Source organism: Talpa europaea, assembly GCF_964194135.1.
Source record: "Talpa europaea genome assembly, chromosome: 3".
Taxonomy (NCBI): Eukaryota; Metazoa; Chordata; class Mammalia; order Eulipotyphla; family Talpidae; genus Talpa; species Talpa europaea.
Window position 1 is genome coordinate 83,212,757 of NC_140069.1, and position 19,265 is coordinate 83,232,021.

Here is a 19,265-nt window from a genome sequence, read left to right on the forward strand (position 1 = left end):
AATGATTGAAAAATTTTCCAAATCAATGTCAGACACCAAACTACAAATCCAGAAAGATCAGAGAACACCAAGTAAGATAAACAATAATCTCTTTAAATGTCAATGGTCTAAACATATCAATTAATTAAAAGACAGAAAATGTAGAATATCTCTCTCTCTCATACACACACACACACACACGCACATACACGCATACACACAAACACATGCCCAACTGCATACTATCTATAGGAAACCCACTTAAAATATAAAGACACAGGGCCTCCCTGGTGGCGCAGGCAGTTGAGCGCTGCACTGTGAAGCTGTCCATAGCCTCTACAGCGCGCGTTTGATCCCGGCCGGCTGGCGACAATCCCACATGGCAAAGCAGACCTCTCCTGTCTCGCCCGCTGCTCCCCTTAGCAGTGTATTTCATCAGTCTGCCTGGTCTGTTCCCAGCTCTGTCTCTGGTGAATCCTCTTACCCTCCCATGCATCTGGCCTGTACCCAGGTTCTTGTATAAAAATAAATAAATCTTAAAATATATATATATATATAGACACAAAAATAAATGAATGGACAAAGATGTATCGTATACATCCTAATTAAAATAATGTAGAAATAGTGATCTTAATTTCCAGAGCTCTTTTTAAAGCAAGGAAGGTTAACAAGGATAAAGAGGGGATAATAATAACAAAAGAGTCAATTCTCCAAGAAGATATATCAATCATCTAAAAATAGACCTGCACAAATATAGTCAACTGATCACTGTTTGACAAAGGAGCAAAGATAGTCTTTTCAACTAAAGGTGCTGAAACAACTGGGTGCCCACATGCAAAAAGGGATGATTCCAAACATAGACATTACACCCTTCACAAAAATGAACTCAAAACAGATTACAGAACGTTGTGTAAAGTTCCTAAAAGATAGCATAGGAGAAAACCTAGATGCCCTTGAGTTTGGCAATGACCTTTTAGATATAATACCCAAGGTGTGCTCTATGAAAAAAATAATTGATATTCTGGGATTCTTTAAAATAGAAATGTGTTCTTTGCAAAAGATACTGACTAAAGAATGAACAGATAAGCCAAAGACTGAGATAAGTATTTGTGAAATATGTAAGTCGGTTATAAAGAACTGTTATCTAAAATATACAAGGAACTCTTAAAATACAATTAGAAAATAAACATTAAGTCCATTAAAAATGTGCAAGGACCTTAACAGATACCTCCTCCCAAAAGATAAATAGCAAATAAACTTATGAAAAAATGCTCCCCATCCAAGGTATCCGGGAAATGCAAATTAAAACAACAAGATACCATTACATAGCTATTAGAATGGTCAAAATGCTGAACAATGACAGCACCAAACTCTGGTAAGGATGTGAAGTAACAGGAACTATCATTCATTGCTGGTGGGAATACAAAATGGTACAGCTGCTTTGAAAGACAGATCAACAGTTTCTTTAAAACTAAGCTTTGGGCATCCCCGGTGGTGCAGTGGTTGAGTGCTGCCTTGCAAAGCTGTCTGCAGCCTCTGCAATGCTGTTCCATCCCCGGCCACCTGGCAAGGGTCCCACATGGCACGCAGACCTCTCCTGCCGCCCACTGTTCCCCTCAGCAGTGTACTTCGTCAGTCTGCCTGCTCTGCTCTGCTCTCCGCTCTGGCTCTAGTGAATTCTCTCACCCTCCGGTGCTTCTGACTGTACCCAGTGCTTGTATAAATAATAAAATTAAAAATATATAAAAAATGAGATAATATATTAAAAAAAAAAACCTAAGCATGCTTTTACCATATAACCTAGCATTTATACGCCTTCGTATTTACTCAAAGGAAATGAAAACATCTATCTATACAAAAACCTGCACATGGGTGTTTACAGTGGATTTATTCATTGTCAAATTTGGAAGCAAACAAGATGTTTTTCCAGTCAGTAAATAGACTGTGTGCCATAAACTGTGATATCTAGATAGTGGAATATTATTTAGCACCAAAAAAGAGCTATAAGCCATAAGAAAACCTGGAGAAACCCGAAATACTTATTACTAACTTCTGAAAGAAGTCAAACTGAAAAGACCACATACAGTATGATTCCAACTGTGTGACATTCTGAAAAAGCTAACTAGAGAGTCAGGAATAAAGACCAGTGGTTGCCAAGTATAAGGAGGTAGGGAAGAAGAACAGGCAGAGCACAGGGGAACTATAGCACAGTGAAAGTACTCTTCATGATATTAAATGGTGAAAACAAATCATTATAAAATTGGTCCCAAACAATAGAATGCACAACTCTAAGAGTGTACTCTAAATTTACCATGGAATTTACATGATAATTATGTGTCAATGCAGGTTCAGCAACTGCAACAATTGTGCCCCTCTAGTGGGATAATAATGAAGGAGGCCAGTCACATGTGGGGCAGAGGAATAGAGGAAATCTCTATACCTTCCTCTCTATTTTTGCTGTGAGCCTAAAATTGTTCAAAAAAAAAAAAAAGTCTATTTGGGAAAAAAAACCAAAAGGATCAGGGATAGCCAGGACCAATAAAACGAACATGGTTAGGTGGAGTCACCAAGTGCTCACCTGCCTGTGAGCACAATCTTCCTTTCTTTTCAGCGAATCCTTGAAACAGGTTGAATTCTGTCCCTTTCCAGTTGAGTAAACTGCAGGTCAAACAGGCTGATCTGCTCCAAGCCCATATCTTTTCCACATGGCTATAAGGTTGTCTTGGACCTGAGTTTTTCAAACTTGACCCTGGGTTTCTCAACTTGGCCCCAGGAATGTTCTGAGTTAGATCATTCTTTGTTGCAGAAGGCTATCTAATGCACTGTATGATGTTTAACAAACACACTTGGCCTCTAACTACTAGATGTGTTACAGGGCAACCCCGATATAAAACGGGTTGCCTGACTGTGGGTCCTCACCAGCATGCTTAAAGGGGACTTAAACTGCAGGCACACACAAAAAGGTTAACAAAAGGTTTATTTACAAGGGAAAGGGAAATGAGGAAATGAACAATTCAGGGAGAGAGAGGGAGAGAGAGAGAGAGAGAGAGAGAGAGAGAGATAAATTCTTAAATGTGTCCTACCTGTTCTGCTGACCTGGAATCCCAAATGACCCACCGAGACCAAACCTGCCTGGCCAAGAGCACAAGTCAAGAGAGAGTAAGACCCCACTAACATGGCTGGTTATATTCATAAACAGAGAAAATGGCTGCTTAATTCCACCCGTAGGTCCTCACAACCTCCCTTTGGGGATCATGGGATTTTTAGTTCCCGGTGTCTTTATGGAGTGAGGTGGCATCCACAAAGCCTATATGCAGTTTGCTCAGGACATCCTCTTCCCCTAACAGATGCAGTGGCATTCTCTCTCTTCCCAAATATAACAACCAAAAATGTCTCCCAGGGGGACAAAACTCCCCTACCTCCAATTGAGAATCAAAGCTCTAGAGGATGTTATTCCATTTGCTCATTCATGCGACACATTCACCTATGGGGAGCCTACCATTTACCAGTCATGCATTAGGAGACAATGTCAAATAAACCAGAGACCCTGTCCCACCTGGGGAATGACAGACTTAGCAATGAGTGGTAGGCACAAAGTGCATGGCAATACATGCTATCACAAGGTAGCGTGGTGACCAAACTAAGACCATAATGATGCTGAAGTTGGGGGCCACTGAGGTAAAGTCTTTGAAGGTGGATCGTTTGTTACTGACTATAGCAATCACAACAAAGAAATTTTATTGGGCCCTAATACTATGCTAGGCATGGTGCAAAAGGCTTTACATCTGATCTCATTTAAACATCAATAAAGGTATTTAAGGTAACGAGCCATTAATATCTACACTTCTCAGATGAAGAAATTGAAGGATTTAAAACACTCTTCTTAAATGATCAGTAGTAAATCAGAGCCAAATATGACCCTAACCCCAGGTTGTCTTGACAGTCATTCTTTTTTTTTTTAAGATTTATATATTTATTTATGCATACAAGAATTGAGGTACAGGCCAGAGGTGTGGGGGTGGGGTGAGATGATTCACCAGAGACAGAGTGGGGAACAGAACAGGCAGACTGACTGAAATACACTGCTGAGGGGAGCAGCAGGCAAGACAGGAGAGGTCTGCTGCGCCATGTGGGTAGCTCCCTGGGGCCAGAGATGGAACTCATGCTGCAGAGGCTGCGGATAGCTTCACAGTGCTGTGCTTAACCCCTTGAGCCATCAGGAAGGCCCTGTCTTGACATTCATTCTAATAACTTCAGGAAGTGCTAGGAGTTTGGTAGGCAAAGAGATATCTTTATAAGTCATGCCACTGGACAACAGTTCAGCTGAAAGCAACTTAAATGTGTTTTTGATAGACATTCTAATACATAAATGCCCATAGTTCAGCAGAAGGCAGACCTGCCTAATGCAGAATATTATCTCCAATATTATATGCTGAACTCAGTCTCAAATTTTTTAAAACATCAAGGTTACAGCATAATTAGGAACCAGCTGCAATTGTAATTACTGCTCCCAATATAATTTATTACATATTAGCAAGTGTCAAATTACTACTGCTCCTTAAATGAATAAAAACTGATTGTGCTGTTCTGAAGACTGGGATGTATGTTCCTGATAGGGAACAAAGGAAGAGAAAAAGTATATGACATATTTATAAAGTGCTGAAAGGTTCTACTTAGAAGATCACAAGTTGCTGGAGCCCAGATAATGCCCCAGGAAGTTAAAATGGCTTCTGAGAGAGAATAGCTAACTTAATAAATGCAGAGAAAGAGAAAGGAGCAAATCAAAGGACAATAGAAAAGTTGCTTCCACAAAATAACACCCTACCTGTTCAAAATTTTGCTGCACATCAACTTCATATGCCTGAAGTATAGACAAGAAGCCGGCGGGAGACAAAAGGAAAAGAGAGGAGACCTCACACATCCAGGATCCTCATCACAAATTCACTCTCCTCTGCCCTTTCACTTTAAGTCAAAATAACTGCAGATGGGCCAAATTTAATCTGAGAGAGACAGACTGATAGAGTACCAGAAACGCATGAGTGGTTTCTTAAGTAACTTAAGTGGCAAAGCTTTGTTAAAACCTGACAAACCAGAATTCATATAACACAGAAGCCATAAGGGAAAAGATGAAGAAATATGTAACATACACATATTTTAAAGAATCAAAAATAAGTATGAACTACCAAAATATCAAACAAGTAAAAAAAAAGGGGGGGGGGGGCAACAGACAGGACAAAGGGCCAAGTTTCCTAACTCAAAAGTGCTTTTGGAACAAATGAATGTGAAAAGGCAAATAACCCAGCAGAAAATTGGGCAAAGGTCAAGGCCAGGCTTTTCTCAATTTGCTGGTGGTCAAAATGGGCAAACAGAAATGCCAAGAACCACCATAAAAAAGAGAACCTGGGCTGAAATTTTACTTCTCAAACTGAGATGGGACATGATGGAAAGAAGGTGGGGTCCTCAAATGCAGAGTCAACATGAACCTGCAATAAAAGAAGGGTGTGAAGGCTCAGAAGAACTCAAAGGCCTTGCCAGCAGGCCTGGCAGAATCAGATTAAAAGACCAGCCTTTCCTTTCCTTGCCTGGGACTAGACAAACTGGCTGGGACTGCTGGGAATGTTTCCCTATAATGCTCTTGGCCTTTCTTAGTCCACAGGGAGCACATTTCTCCAGGCATCTCCTGTTGCAATGGCCTCTCCGGAGTCATGGAGATTCATCTACCTTGGGACAGGCCCATCCCTGCCAAGGCTTGTTCTGCAACTATGATTCTCCATCGTGTACTCTTGGAAATTACCCACACACAGTTCCTCAAGTACTTGCATGTTATTATTATTTATTTTGGTGGGATATGGAGGGACTGAGAAAATGGTTTATTAGAAAAAGAGAAAAGTGTCCAACAAGCCACTCACTGAGCAGAAAATCTCCCTTTCACTTTTCCAAGGCATGCCTTATAAATGAACAATTCAACCGAGTGTCTGAATTTTTTGTAATAGGTTCTTTGAGGGCCAACTGTTATCTGCAGAAGGTTCCCGTACTCAGCAGTTTAAAATCTAACAGGAAAACAAAATAGATATTTAAAAAAAGGACAATTCTCCTTCAGAATCGCCACATGATTATCTCACCTAAGGCAATTTTAAAATGATGCCACATCTGCTATGAACTGAACTATGTATCCCCAAAATTTATGTGTCAAAATCCTAACCCCCAGTACTTCAGAATGTGCCTACCTATAGAGACAGGACCTTTAAAGAGGTAATTCGAGTAAAATGAACACAGTAAGGTAGACCCTAATCCATTAGTATTGGTATCCTCACAAGAAAAGGAAGCAGGACACAGAAACACAGAGGGAAGATCATGTAAAGACAGGGAGAGGGTTATCTACAAGCCAAAGAGAAAGGCTTTCAGAAGTCAACCCACCCAAGACCTTGACTTTGGACTTAGTTTGCAAGAAAAGAAATTTGTGAGAAATTAAATTTGTGAGAAAATAAATTTCTGTTGTTAAGTCCCTCAGCCTATGGTACTTTGCTATAGAAGTCATAACATATGAATCCAGTGTCATTTAGTGTACAATAAGCTGCTCCCATTGGGTCATTCTTTAATTTATTAATGTTGGAGCCTGGTCCAAGCATTGCATTTGGTCATCACGTCTCTTTGGGAGTCTCCTTTAATCTAGCCTTTTCATTCATAACACTGACATTTTGGAGTCATACCAGAGGTCTTATAAAATGTCAGGGTTTGTCTGATTGTTTCTTCATGATTAGTTTCAGATTTAATGTTTTTTTGGCAAGAATTCTCCAAAGGCAATGTTGTATGCCTCCCATTGCATCACATCAGTAGGGACAATGCTAGCTTATCCTATTTCCTGATGAGGACTATAGATTGAGGCAGAATTCTCCATTGTAAAGGTGCTTTTTTTCCTCCTTATTATTAGTAAGTAATTTACAGAGAGATACTTTGAGACAATGGGAATTCCAACAATCTTTTACCAAAAGGTTTTAACATCCATTGAGAATCCTTGCCTGAGTCAATTATTACTTTGCAGGTTGCGAAAGGATTTTGTTTCCTAATTCTATCATACTTTCTATATTTAACATTCTTTGGTAAATAAGACCTTTACCTCTCCACTTCATTTCATTACCTCTCCACTTTGACTCTGCAGCAGGAATAATAATAATAATCACTTATTAAGGAATCATGGATTTTTAAAAATTCAATGTCATTTTGCAATTCATCTGTTTTTATTGTGCTGAAACACACCTAAAATTTAATACTTTAACCATTTTAAATGTTCAATTCAGTCCCATTACATACATTCACAATGCTGCAAAATCATCACTACTATTCATTTCTCATCATACCAAACAGTATCTCTACACACAGTAATTGCTATCTAATTGACTTTAATAGCCATTTTTTGTGATACCTGTGATATAACTCATTTATATGTGTGTGTACTATGTACATATACATTTATATATGTATTCAGTAGCCCCCCCACACACACACACATTATCCACAGAATACATACCAAGATCACCAGCAGATGCCTGAAACTTTAAATACTACCAAATCCTATGTATACTGTTTTTCTCGTACATACTTATATGGTAAAGTTTAATTTATAAATTAGACACAGCAAAAGATTAAAAACAATAGCTAATAAAATAGAACAATTGTAACTTACTACAATAAAAATGATGTGAATGTGGTCTCTCTTTTTCAAAATATTTGAATGTGCGTAATATTTTCAGATTGTATGTAATATTTGACTATGGGGAACTGGAACCATATTAAACAAAATGACAGATAACAAGGGACTACTGTTTATACACCTATATGTATAATGTGTGTATCCACACACACTCACAAGTGTGTGTACTTAAAGACCGAAAATCACATTTAACTCAATGTACCAGAAAGAACAACTGTTAACATTAAAACTTAGCCAACTAAAATAAACCAGTATGCAAAAAGCTGATGGACAGAAAGGCAACATCCAAACCCACTGTTAAAATCAAACCTCACAGGAAATGGGTAGGACCATGTGCCGCCTGATGTGAATACTCAGTTCAAGTCCCTGTCACTTGAGAGAGGCACCCAGCACCGCCTAGGATGAATTTTAGCCAAAGACAAAAAATGAAAATAAAAAAGACCCCCTAACTTAATTAAGCCTCTAGATCTAGGTATCACTTGTCGGGAAAAATTGGAGCCAGAGGAACACTAGGGGGATGCAATCCAAAGTACGGAAATGACCAGAAAGATGACCCAGTTCTCTCATCAAATAAACTGCAAAGAAACAACAAAAGAGGAACACGACAATCTGTAAAGTAACACAATTTAAAAGACAAAGCAGGGGGCCTCCCTGGTGGTACAAGGAGTTAAGACACAGCACTGTGAGGTTGCCGCAGCCACTGCAGCATGAGTTTGATCCCAGGCCAGGGAGGTGACCCACATGGAGAGGCAGACCTCTCCTGACTCTCCTGCTGCAAGTGTATTTCAGTGTATTTCAGTCAGTCTGCCTATTCTGTTCCTCACTCTGTCTCTGGTAAGCCCTCTCACCCCCCACATCTCTGGCCTGTACCCCAGTTCTTGTATGCATAAATAGATAAATCTTTAAAAAAATAAAAAATAAAAGACAAAACAACCACATGCCTTGAGTGGACTGAAAGTTGATTAGAACAAACCAACAGTAAAAACTGCAAACTTAGGACATGCGTTTTAACATCCTTAAAGGTGCTTCTTCTGTTCTTAAAATTAAAGGGACAAAAACCAACAAAATCTGCCAACTGATATACAGGCCACTAAGTGTTCTTGTCTCTCAGGAACCCCAAGGTAAGCAAACAAATAAACAGGCGCCTTTCTTTCTTATTACACTGTTGCCAAAGCATTAGGGCTAGGAATGTCAGCAGCAGCTGGCTGTGTTCCAGTCACAAACCACTGTGAAGGATATGAGAAGGGAATGAGTGTGAGGTAATACTGGAAAAGTCAGGTAACAGCCAAGACTAAGGAGGCCTTAGTTGGCTGAAGAGTTTAAATTTCATTCTGCAGGCAACATGAAGCCACAGTGTGGAGCAAGGTAAATTATAGAGGACAATGTTATACAGTGCTTATGTGCAAGGGCTCTCGAGCCAAAATGCCTATGTCCACATCTTAGCTCTGCTACCTACAAGCTGTGTGACCTTGGACAAGTCACTTCACCTCTCTGTGCCTCAGGAGATTTAACCTCTCTGTAATGAGTTTCCCATTTGTATAATGCAGACAACAGCTCTTGCATGTCATAGGATTATTGTGAAAAATTAAATTACTTCATATAGTTGATGCTCGGATAAGTGCCTGGCTTTTATTAAGTGTTATAAAAGCATTAACTGCTGTTATTGCTCTTTGATAATCTTTCTGAGCCTAAAATTTCTTATCTACCAAATGAGGTTATCATCTGTTCCCTTGTTGATGATTATAAAGGCCAAATGATAAAGTCTGAATCTTCCTATTATCTGGTTATTTTAATCCTGATACATTGTGAGTTCTTGAAAACAAGCCCAAAGGCTGACTCACTTGGGGAAGCCCAGAATTTAGAATAGGAGCTGGCAAATAGATGCTATCAATAACACTTCACTATATTTACTCTAACTGTTAAGAGCTGTATTCATGAACATAGTACTTGTATTAATATGGCCATAAGAGCCAATCTTAGGAGATTCCTTTGACAGTCACTGACAGAATGAAGAGGGAAATACAGGGAAGAAACCAAAGGCAAGAACAGCTTGTAAATTTCAGCAACTTTGTAGCTAAATGTAATGAGAAGCTCCACTTTAAAAAAGGAGGCAGGACACAACTGCTCCAGGGACTTGAAAGGTACTAAAGGACCCAGCTTTATTCCTGCCCACATCTAAATTCCTGCCCATGCTGTCTCTACTGGCTACCTACAACAGCAGAACTGAACTAACTGGAAACTGAAGTAGGAAACTTCAGTGGTAAGAGAAATATGAGGAATGACCAAGAAGATAAATTTAGTTGTAGGTAAACAGAGTTTGATATATCTTTGATATAGACAAGTTGAGATTTCCAATGAGCAGCTGAAAACAAAAGGCTGGCACTGGAGAGAGTTGCCTGGGCTGCAGATTAAAGGAAGTTTTCACCTTCAGAAGGAAGAGGATACCAGGCAAGGATCTGGGGGAGCAGAAAAGAAGCCCACAAAGGAGAAAAAAGGAGTGAAATGAGCACTCAGAGGCCAACCATGAGACGTCATGAAGACTGATGGAAGGTATTCCAGAAAGAAAGGGGAGGTACACTTGGTCCCATAGACCGGAAATAAGAACAGCCAACAGATTTAGAAAAGAGGTCACTGGTGACCCTTAGGAGAATGTGGGAGGAAAAAAAAAAAAAAAAGAACAGGTATTAAGCTCATTTTCAGGAAAATTCAGAAATTTTACCCAAATTTCAGTATAGGTAGGTAGTAAAGAAATGGAGAAAAGAATACCCCTGTATAATAATCACATATTCCCTTACATAATAATTCAGAGATGTGTTCTAAAATGATACCCTGGACCCAATGTGGAATCAAAATTAGCTTTTAGATCCTTGAAATTATACTGTATTTTATCACTATGTATTTAATTCTGCAAAAAGTTTGACTAAGTCAAAAGGTGTTACTCTTTTAGTTTAGTAAAGCAGCTACATTTAATGATGCAATAATGTGTGTTCCAGACCAATATTCTTCAAATTGTAATGTGCACACAGTCCTCCAGGGATCTAGTTTAAATGCAGATTCTGATGCAACTGGCCTGGGAAAAGGGCCAAAGATGCTGTCTTTCTAGCAAGTTTTCAAGTAAAACCAATGATGTTGGATCTTGGGCCAAAAACTTCTAATAGCAAGGCTCCAGAAAGACGACTCAGATAACGTGGCTCTGGAAGCTGCCTCACTGGCTAACTATTTTGATAACTATTTAGTGGATTTCGAGCTTTAAAAGAGGACATCATCCCCTAATATTACTTCAGTTGAAAATAAATAAATGAAATTAAAAAATAAAATAAAGCACATGATATTTTGCACAGGAAGATCAAATAATGGCTATGTCCCCTAGTTTTCAGTTAGGTGAGTCTCCAAAAGACATCTCTTGACATTCCTATGGCACGTCTTAATTCCCAAGTGCTTTCATTCTTTATATGTCATCGATTCATCACAGATGTCACAGATGGTCCTTGTTGTCTGTTCCTAGGGTGATACCAAGCACCCCTATGGTCAATGGGTGCTCCACATTCTCACCACAAATGGAAGCAACATGCCTATTTATAGCCCAGATTCTCGTGCCTTCTAGTCCATGGTTCTTTCACTAAACCATTACTGATTTCTTTTTTAATTCTGGCACCTCTTCTATAGGAGAAAGAGTGGTGCTGGGCTGACAGCAGGAGAGTCCTCTGCAGCTCAGCCTACAACAGTGACCAGAATCAGACAGATGCAAATCACATCATGTCCAACTCAGAAAAACTGTTAAACACCTGGGGCTACAGACATGTTCAAATCAGGCTTACAATGGGGCTCAGAACACTCTACCCCAAAATATGGCACCGTGACATACTGAATACCTTAAGCTGAAGAAATATCAGGTACAGGAAGGTCACTCTGACACCTCTCGCCCCCCACACACACACCCTTCTGCATTGAAACAGGTCATGAAATTTCCACAGGAAGGTACTTTCCCTGTAGTGGTGGAAGGAGACATTCTTATCACCACACCCAACCAGGTGTGGGTGATCTGGGGTCAAGAAAACTTGACACAGGAACCTTGTCCAACTACCCTTATCTTCCTACTTACTTCTTGACTTTTTACACCCTCTAGCCCAAATCCCCTGTCTGGTCAATTCTGCACAAATTTACTATTTCCCTATCTAACAGATATAAAAACTTCCTGCTCTGGTTGCTTCTTTGGGTTTTTAGGCCCTTGTGAAAGCTCCCATGTACTTGTATAAAAATTCACTAAAATTTGTATACTTTTCTCCTGTTGATTTGTCTTTGTCAGGTTAATTTTCAGACCCAGTGAGGGACCCTAAGAGGGTCTAAGGAAAACCTTTGCCTCCCCCACACTTATTTTTCCAATTATCTTACAAACTGTATTGTAAACATCTTATGCAAAAGACAGCTTACCATAAATCAGTAAGTCTATCTTGAAATATCTGACTCTCATATCAAGTCAACAGTTTTCATGGATAACATGTGGAAACTGTGACTACATATGGAAATCAAGGCAAAGTTACCACGCTAATAACAATCATTAAACAGTGGTTTATTTAGGTTGAATTGCTAAGAATTTCAACATTGCCAACTGGGCTATGTTGTCAGTACCTTAAGTCAAAGGGACCCATCCGGGCCTATTTTCATTCATGCAAACTGCAGAGCAAATTTCCAAAGGAAATAGTTGAGTGCACATACTCGATCTTTTAAACATTTTCAATCAACAAACCAGACCACCATTGTACAAAGCAGTCACTGGGAATGATTCTGACTAGCAGACCAGAGCCATCAGTTAACCAGGTCAGCATGACCCAACGCAAAGATCCGATTAAACAGGTCATGGAATAAAAAGGTTTCTTATATAGTTGTTAAATACTTTACTAATGCAATTCTATCACTGCAACAAAACTCATTCTCCTTACACCCCCCACCCCTCCCCAGCAGAACCTCTGTGCCCACACCCACTCAAAGGCATCCAAGGATAATATGGTGGGAAGGACAGGTGTTTATGAAGCAGCAGTGGCTGAGCAAGAACAGTTGGCATTCAGCAGGCCTAAACCTCATAAATGGTAAGAACAGGAGAAGGAATGATTCAACTTAAGAATCTAATAAAAGGCCACAGGACAAAAGGTGAAAGAGGTGGAAGAAGTAAGAGTTCCTCTGGCAATTTTGTAAAAGAACTCAATATTCAGAAAGACCCACCCTCTGAGTTTCTCATAATACACAATGAATGGCTTTTAAATTTCCACACACCTGCTTATCTGTCCTCCCCCTGACTCCTCACCCCAGTTCTCTATCTGCTGACCAACACTGAGAAGTCATGTGACCTAACTGGGAAACACTGACAGCACATCGGTACTGGATGAGGTCAGTAAAAACCTAACTAACTAGCAGGAAGAGGTTGCAAGACCAGGTTAGTCTTTGCAACCTTTCACTCTCAGGTATCTACGGTGGCACAGCAAACCAAGGAGACTTCACAGGCGCATGCATCAATTTGATGACAAAACCTATAATCTAGAACAATTACAAACTGTATAAACTTGATGTCTATGTCTAAGGCAGCCGAGTTCAGTTGAAAAAGGAATCATCAAGAAAGAAAAAATCTTGTAGGAACTCCTACATGTCCTTCAACTGAACTGACACGCTAGGGATTTTCTTTTATCTCACTGCATTCCTTCTTTATCCCAAGGAGCCTCCAGGGAATCACCTGAGGCAAAGAGAACAAAAACAGACTACAGCAGTGGCTGTAAACCTCAGATGCACATTCCACTCACCTGGGGAGCTTTTAAAGACTTTGAGGCTCAAGATTTGGGCCCAAATGCAATTAAATCAGAACCTCTGGCATGAGATCCAGGCATCAGCATTTTTATACTTGTCCACATGACTATGTGCTGAGAACCCTCACTTACAACAGGGTCATGAGCAAAGGTATTTCAAGGAAATGTGATACAATTACGAATTTTCCTAGAGTCCATGTCTTCGCCTGGTAAGGGGACAAGCTACTAAGATGAGGATCATCTTGTCATAGAAATCCCAAGATCCATCTAGTGCCATCAAATTAAGAAAATTCAAACATAAGTGGATCCACAAAAATTTTCCATGATCATGGCAGCACAAAGGGAAATGTTTTCTTCTTCATGCCTAGCACAAAAACTGGTCTGCTTTGTTGATATTCTGATACCACCAAATACCCAGTAGTTTTTTTTCCATCACTGAGAGAAGAGGCTCAATTTGAAGAATATCTTTAACAAATTCAATCACATTTTACCCTCAATAACAAACATCTCGAGAGTGTATTATCACAGATGAGAAACATGAAAAGGAAGTGTTATAGGGCGAAAGAGATTAAGTGTATTGCCTAAGTCCTAAGCCATGAACACGGGGTGAAAATTTTTATAAAGGTATATGACTGTGATACTTGCACAACTCTGTAAAAATACTAGAAACTCTCTAAGCATACCATTGAACTGTTCACTTTAAGTGGGTAAACTGTATGGTATATGAAACACAGTTCAATGAAACTTTTAAAAGAAAAGGTATATGCAACTCCTGGTCTGTGCATCTGGTTCAAATGTCACTTAACGAATAAACTCTGCAACAAAGCCATAAACTGAGTGTTAACGCATTTTACAGATACAAATGCTGGACTGGGATGACAGGGAAATTTACAAGTCCATAACTGATGGTGAGTGAATACTCACGTGTACCTTTGCAAGTAGAGCTCTTTTTTTTAGGCCTGGGAGGGTAGGGTAAATGTTAAGAGCAGAGATTTTAAACACAGGCTAATAGGGCTCAAATCCAGGCTATTATCACTTACAGGGCAACCCAGAGAAATTATCTAACTTTTGAGGACCTCAGGTTTCTCACCTGTAAAATGGAGAGAGAAATAGAGAGCGCCTACTTCTTTGTTGTTATCATTGAGTTATTAGTTGTAAAACACTTGGAAAAGTGCCTGGCACATAAGTATAGTAGTGGTTCTTAAATGAAAGTCTGGTTTACGCTGATGCATTTTAATTTTTCCTCCTAAGCTATCTCCCCACCATTCCCATATACTCTGGTTCTCCACATGTTCAACTACCAGGCAGTCCAAGGGTAGAGAGGGTAAGAATACAGACTCTGGAGCCAGACACCTGGACATGAATCCCAGCTCCTTCACTTCCTAATTATTAGTCCTTAGGCCTCTGATATCACCTCTTGGTATCTCAGAGTCCTCATCTGTAAAATAGAGATGAGAGTATGCAACTCATGGGACTGTGAGAAGGATTAAGTGAATTAATCATGAAATGCATTTAGAAAGTGCAACTAAGGATAGAGTGCTTACTAGATGTGTAAGCTGCTATTTCACTGCTTTTATTACCTGCTATTCCCTAAATGTAGCATGCGCTCTCACCTCTCGCCACTCACACTTTTCCTATAACTGGAAGAGGTCTTTCTTCTTTCCCCAACCATTCCTTTTGAAATACAACCACCTTTGGGCCTCCCCTGGTGGCACAGCAGTTGAGTGCTGGGTTGCAAAGCTGCCCCGCATCCTCTGCAGTACCGGTTCGATCCCCGCCTACCAGCAAGGACATGGCACGCAGACCAGACCTCTCCTGCTGCCTGCTGCTCCCCTCAGCAGTGTATTTCCTTGTCAGTCTGCCTGTTCTGTTCCCCGCTCTGGCTCTGGTGAGTTCTCTCGCCCTCCCGCGCTTCTGATTGTACCCAGTGCTTGTATAAATAAATAAATAAATCTTTAAAAAAAAAAAAAAGAAATACAACCTCCTTTAAGGAATTTCCTTTTCTCACATCCACAGAAATAGATACTTTACCTGAATTATTATGACACTTATTATGACCCTTATATTATGACACTAGTCCTAATGAGGGGACTCATTAGGAACGAACCCACGATATGGTTCTGGATTTCCTGGAAGCCACAATGAAGCCCAATTCAATTTTGCATCCTCAGTTTGGTCCCATTTGGAATATTACAAAGAATTCGACATGCAGTGAAGTCAGTCGATAATTATAGCAACAGTTCATCCAAGACTACGAAGTGTACTTGTCCAACAAACCAAATTTTCTTATATGAATGCTTTAATTTGTCCCCAAATTTCTTTCTTTTAGTTCTAGGCTAATTTCATTCAAAGACCAAAGAAACTAAGAATAAAAGGTTCAAGTGATCAAGAAACTGCTAGATGTAGCTAAGTTGATCCAGAAAATACCAAGACTGTTTAAATACTCACACAATTCAGCACAGTGATGCTGGAGTTCACCTACAGTTGTGAGCCCCAGATTCTTGGCCCAGTTTCTTAGATGGTCCTTTGGGTGGGCTTCTTTTCTAGTAAGACTCCTCCAGTTTTAAAAACGGATATCAATTCTACCGCCAGATGAAATCTTTAAGCTATGGCTCCATGTTCAACACAGCAATATGGAATAGCTATGATCCAGGAAAAAAGCAAACATGGCTTTTAACTGGATTGCTTAGCCCTAACTAGTAGCTGAGGAAAACAACTAAACAAGGGGCATCTTTAGACTAAGGTACAGCTCATTTAAAAATTTTTTTAAAAGATTTATTTATTTATACATATAAGAGCTGGGGTACAGGCCAGAGGTGTGTGTGGAGTGGGGAAGGGTTGACAGGATTCACCAGAGACAGAGTGGGGAACAGAACAGGCAGATTGACTGAAATACACTGCTAAGGGGAGCAGCAGGCAAGTCAGGAGAGGTCTGCTGTGCCATGTGGGTAGTTCCCTGGCTGGGGATCGAACTCATGCTGCAGTGGCTGTAGACAGCTTCATAGGTTGTGTCTCAACCCCTTGCGCCACCAGGGAGGCCCTCATTTAAAAATCTTAAGACTACACTTACTGCACTGCCCTTGACCTATAACAAGGGACATTAAGAAATGGTGTTATGATGGCAGTTTGCTCACATCTCAAAGGACATGGAGAAACTGTCCTCAGCAGTACAAGGAGATATCTCCCCAAGTAAATGACACCCTTGGTCATCTCTCCACTTTGGTTCCTAGATAATGCAGTCACCTCTAGCAAGTACATCCTTATTTCCTGCTAACTTTAGTCCTGCCTTCATAATCTTACTTTTCCTTTATCCTGTTTTTCTCATCTACTCTGACTTGATTTTTGCTATGTCCTGTGGTACTGTATATATCTCTTCAGGATTTCTGATGGATCAGGTGATATACATACTTGCCTGAAAAGACATGAGTTTAAATGAATAAACCAAAACATGAGTTCCCAAAGAGTAAAAATGAAATGTTTCATTTCCTCTGACTCTCACTACTTGGCGAAAATTAAACTGTCCTAATTGATATGTGACAATTTAATAAAAATACAACCAAAAAACTAAACCTGCTTCCATGTCACTTATTTTACTTCATACTAGTTAATCAGTATTATCTTATACTCCAATTATATGCATATTCATCAATTTAAGTTCCACAATTACTTTATCTCCAAATTAAGTAAAATTATTTAATTCTCCAGCAGATATGAAAATGACAGTCAAGTATGGGTATCAGCTCCCACCCACTCTCTTGGAAGAAGTCACCTAGAGGGAATGAATTCATAACAAAGCTTATACTTCCTCAATATGCAAATTTAACATGAAGAAAAGGTCAAGGGTGATAGGGTTTGAAAGGGTTAATGTATCAACAGACTCTACCTACATGTTCTCTCTCTCTCTCTCACACTCACACACACACACACACACACACACACACGCCAGAGCACACTCTTGACATGGAACTCAAGAGTAATTACAGAAAAGAAAGGCTACTTAGGCCACATAGTCTTAGAACATTAAGAAGCTTGCGGATTTGGGGAGCTGGAGAACTTAAGTCATAGAACAGCATTTAAATATATTTGTCTGCTTACAATTTCCATTGCAAATGTGATTAGTTTGCGTGAATAAATAGGAATATGATGTGTTGGCCATGTTTTCCTCTTGAGGGTTATCACAGAGTTTTGATTAAGGACAAATGTCTGAAATGTTGGGTATATTTAAGTTCACTGCACTTAAAATGAGCTAAGAAGTTGTATAGGCTTGATTAAAGGGTTGACTTCGTGAACTTAAAATTAAAAGCAATAAATTCCAATGATTCAAGTGATTGGGACTTGAATGTATGTATTCTGCCAGAAAAGTTGAAGTGGAGTCCAAAGAGGCTGAAATGGTGTCCAGGTTTCCAGAATCGGTGAAAGAGGAAAGGTCAGGTTGTCAGAGCTGCCTTTCCTCTGGGTTAGTGAATGAGTCACATTACACAGAATTCCTTTTAAGTAGAACTTCACAGGAGTTACAGGCTCCCAGGACAATCTATTTTGTCATTTCTAAAAACGAAGCCTCTCAAACGCTCAGAGGCCGGTATGTAAGTGTTGTCAGATGGGGAGATGGGGAAGGAGGATGAGGGGGAGGGACAGAAGGTGGGGTTCCTCTGTAGTTTGCGAGCACTCAGGCGGGCTAACTCTCCCTAGCCTTTCCAAAACGGAAGTCAAGGTGACTTCCCCACCCGCGGGAGGGCGGAGTCTTTGAAACCTAATAGGCTCAGGCTTCAGCCTGGGCTGTGTCCCCTAGAAGCAGGCCGAGTAAACAACCCGGGTCAAGAGCAAAAAGTGCGTTGGGGTGGCTGCAAGGGCCGGCCCACCCCGAGCCCTCCTCCGCCCGGCGCGCTGGGCCCCAGTCCCGCCAGCTCCTCCTCGCCGGCCTTGGCTCGGTCCCCGGGTGCCGTGGCGGCACCGGCTCCTTCCCGGGCCAAGTGGGAGGATCCAGCCGGCAAAGTTTCTGCTACAAGGTCTGGCCTCGGTCCCCGCAGGGGCCGCAAGTACCTCCCGGGAGAGCAGGTCGCCTCCCTCCCGCGGCTGCAAGGTGGATCTGCTGCCCGCCCGCCCGCCCCCTGTGCTGCTGGCTCCCGGGTGCCCCGGCCGGGCACGTGAGAGCCGAGTCTCCAGCCGAGGGCCGGGTCCCGCCGGGGCGCTGCCCGGGGCCGCGGGCACTTACCTTGGCGGCCGCCATGCTTCGCCCCGGGTGCGGGCGGCTGCGGGGCCGCTGCAACTCGCTCGCTCTGCGGGCCCGCGCGGCTCACTTCCCGTCCCGGCGGCGGCTGGGACGGCGATACAGCCCGGCAGCGTGCGCGCCCGGCCTGCCTCCCCACGCCCTCCCGCCGGCGCGGGTCATGCGGGCGCCGCCAGCCCATTGGCTGGGCCGGGGCTGGGCCGCCCGGGCGCGCGTGATCCGACCGGCCTCTGCCCGGAGGCCCAGGCGGGCCCAGGTCCGGGGGCGGTGGACAGCGAGGCGGCCTGTGACCCCGGCTGCACTCTCCAGCAGCGGCGACCTCTGGGGCGAGGGCCGCGGGGTGGTGACCGGAGACAAGATGGTATCCTGGGCGCAGGTGGCCTCGCCTGGGAAGCCTCCAGCTTCTGCTGGACCCTGAGGCTATTCCTGGGCCCTCGAGACCCACGGGAGGGCACACAGCCTGGCTAAATTGAGAAGTCCACTCGTTGGCACATGTTTAGCCAGGTTTTCCTTGTTGGTTCCTTATCAAAGGACTTCCACTACATGGTGCAGA

General features: G+C 41.6%; 1 protein-coding gene across 1 annotated transcript in view; it reads right to left on the reverse strand.

Moving 5' to 3' along the window:
* The window catches only part of SLC25A13 (solute carrier family 25 member 13), a gene marked incomplete at both ends in the record, with an annotated part of 168,415 nt that extends 149,522 nt beyond the window's left edge, over nt 1-18,893 (reverse strand). The window contains 2 exon segments of the mRNA XM_084229817.1: nt 18,698-18,739; nt 18,741-18,893. Coding sequence (XP_084085943.1) covers nt 18,698-18,739; nt 18,741-18,893 — 195 coding nt within the window.
* Nucleotides 18,894-19,265: the final 372 nt, after the last annotated feature.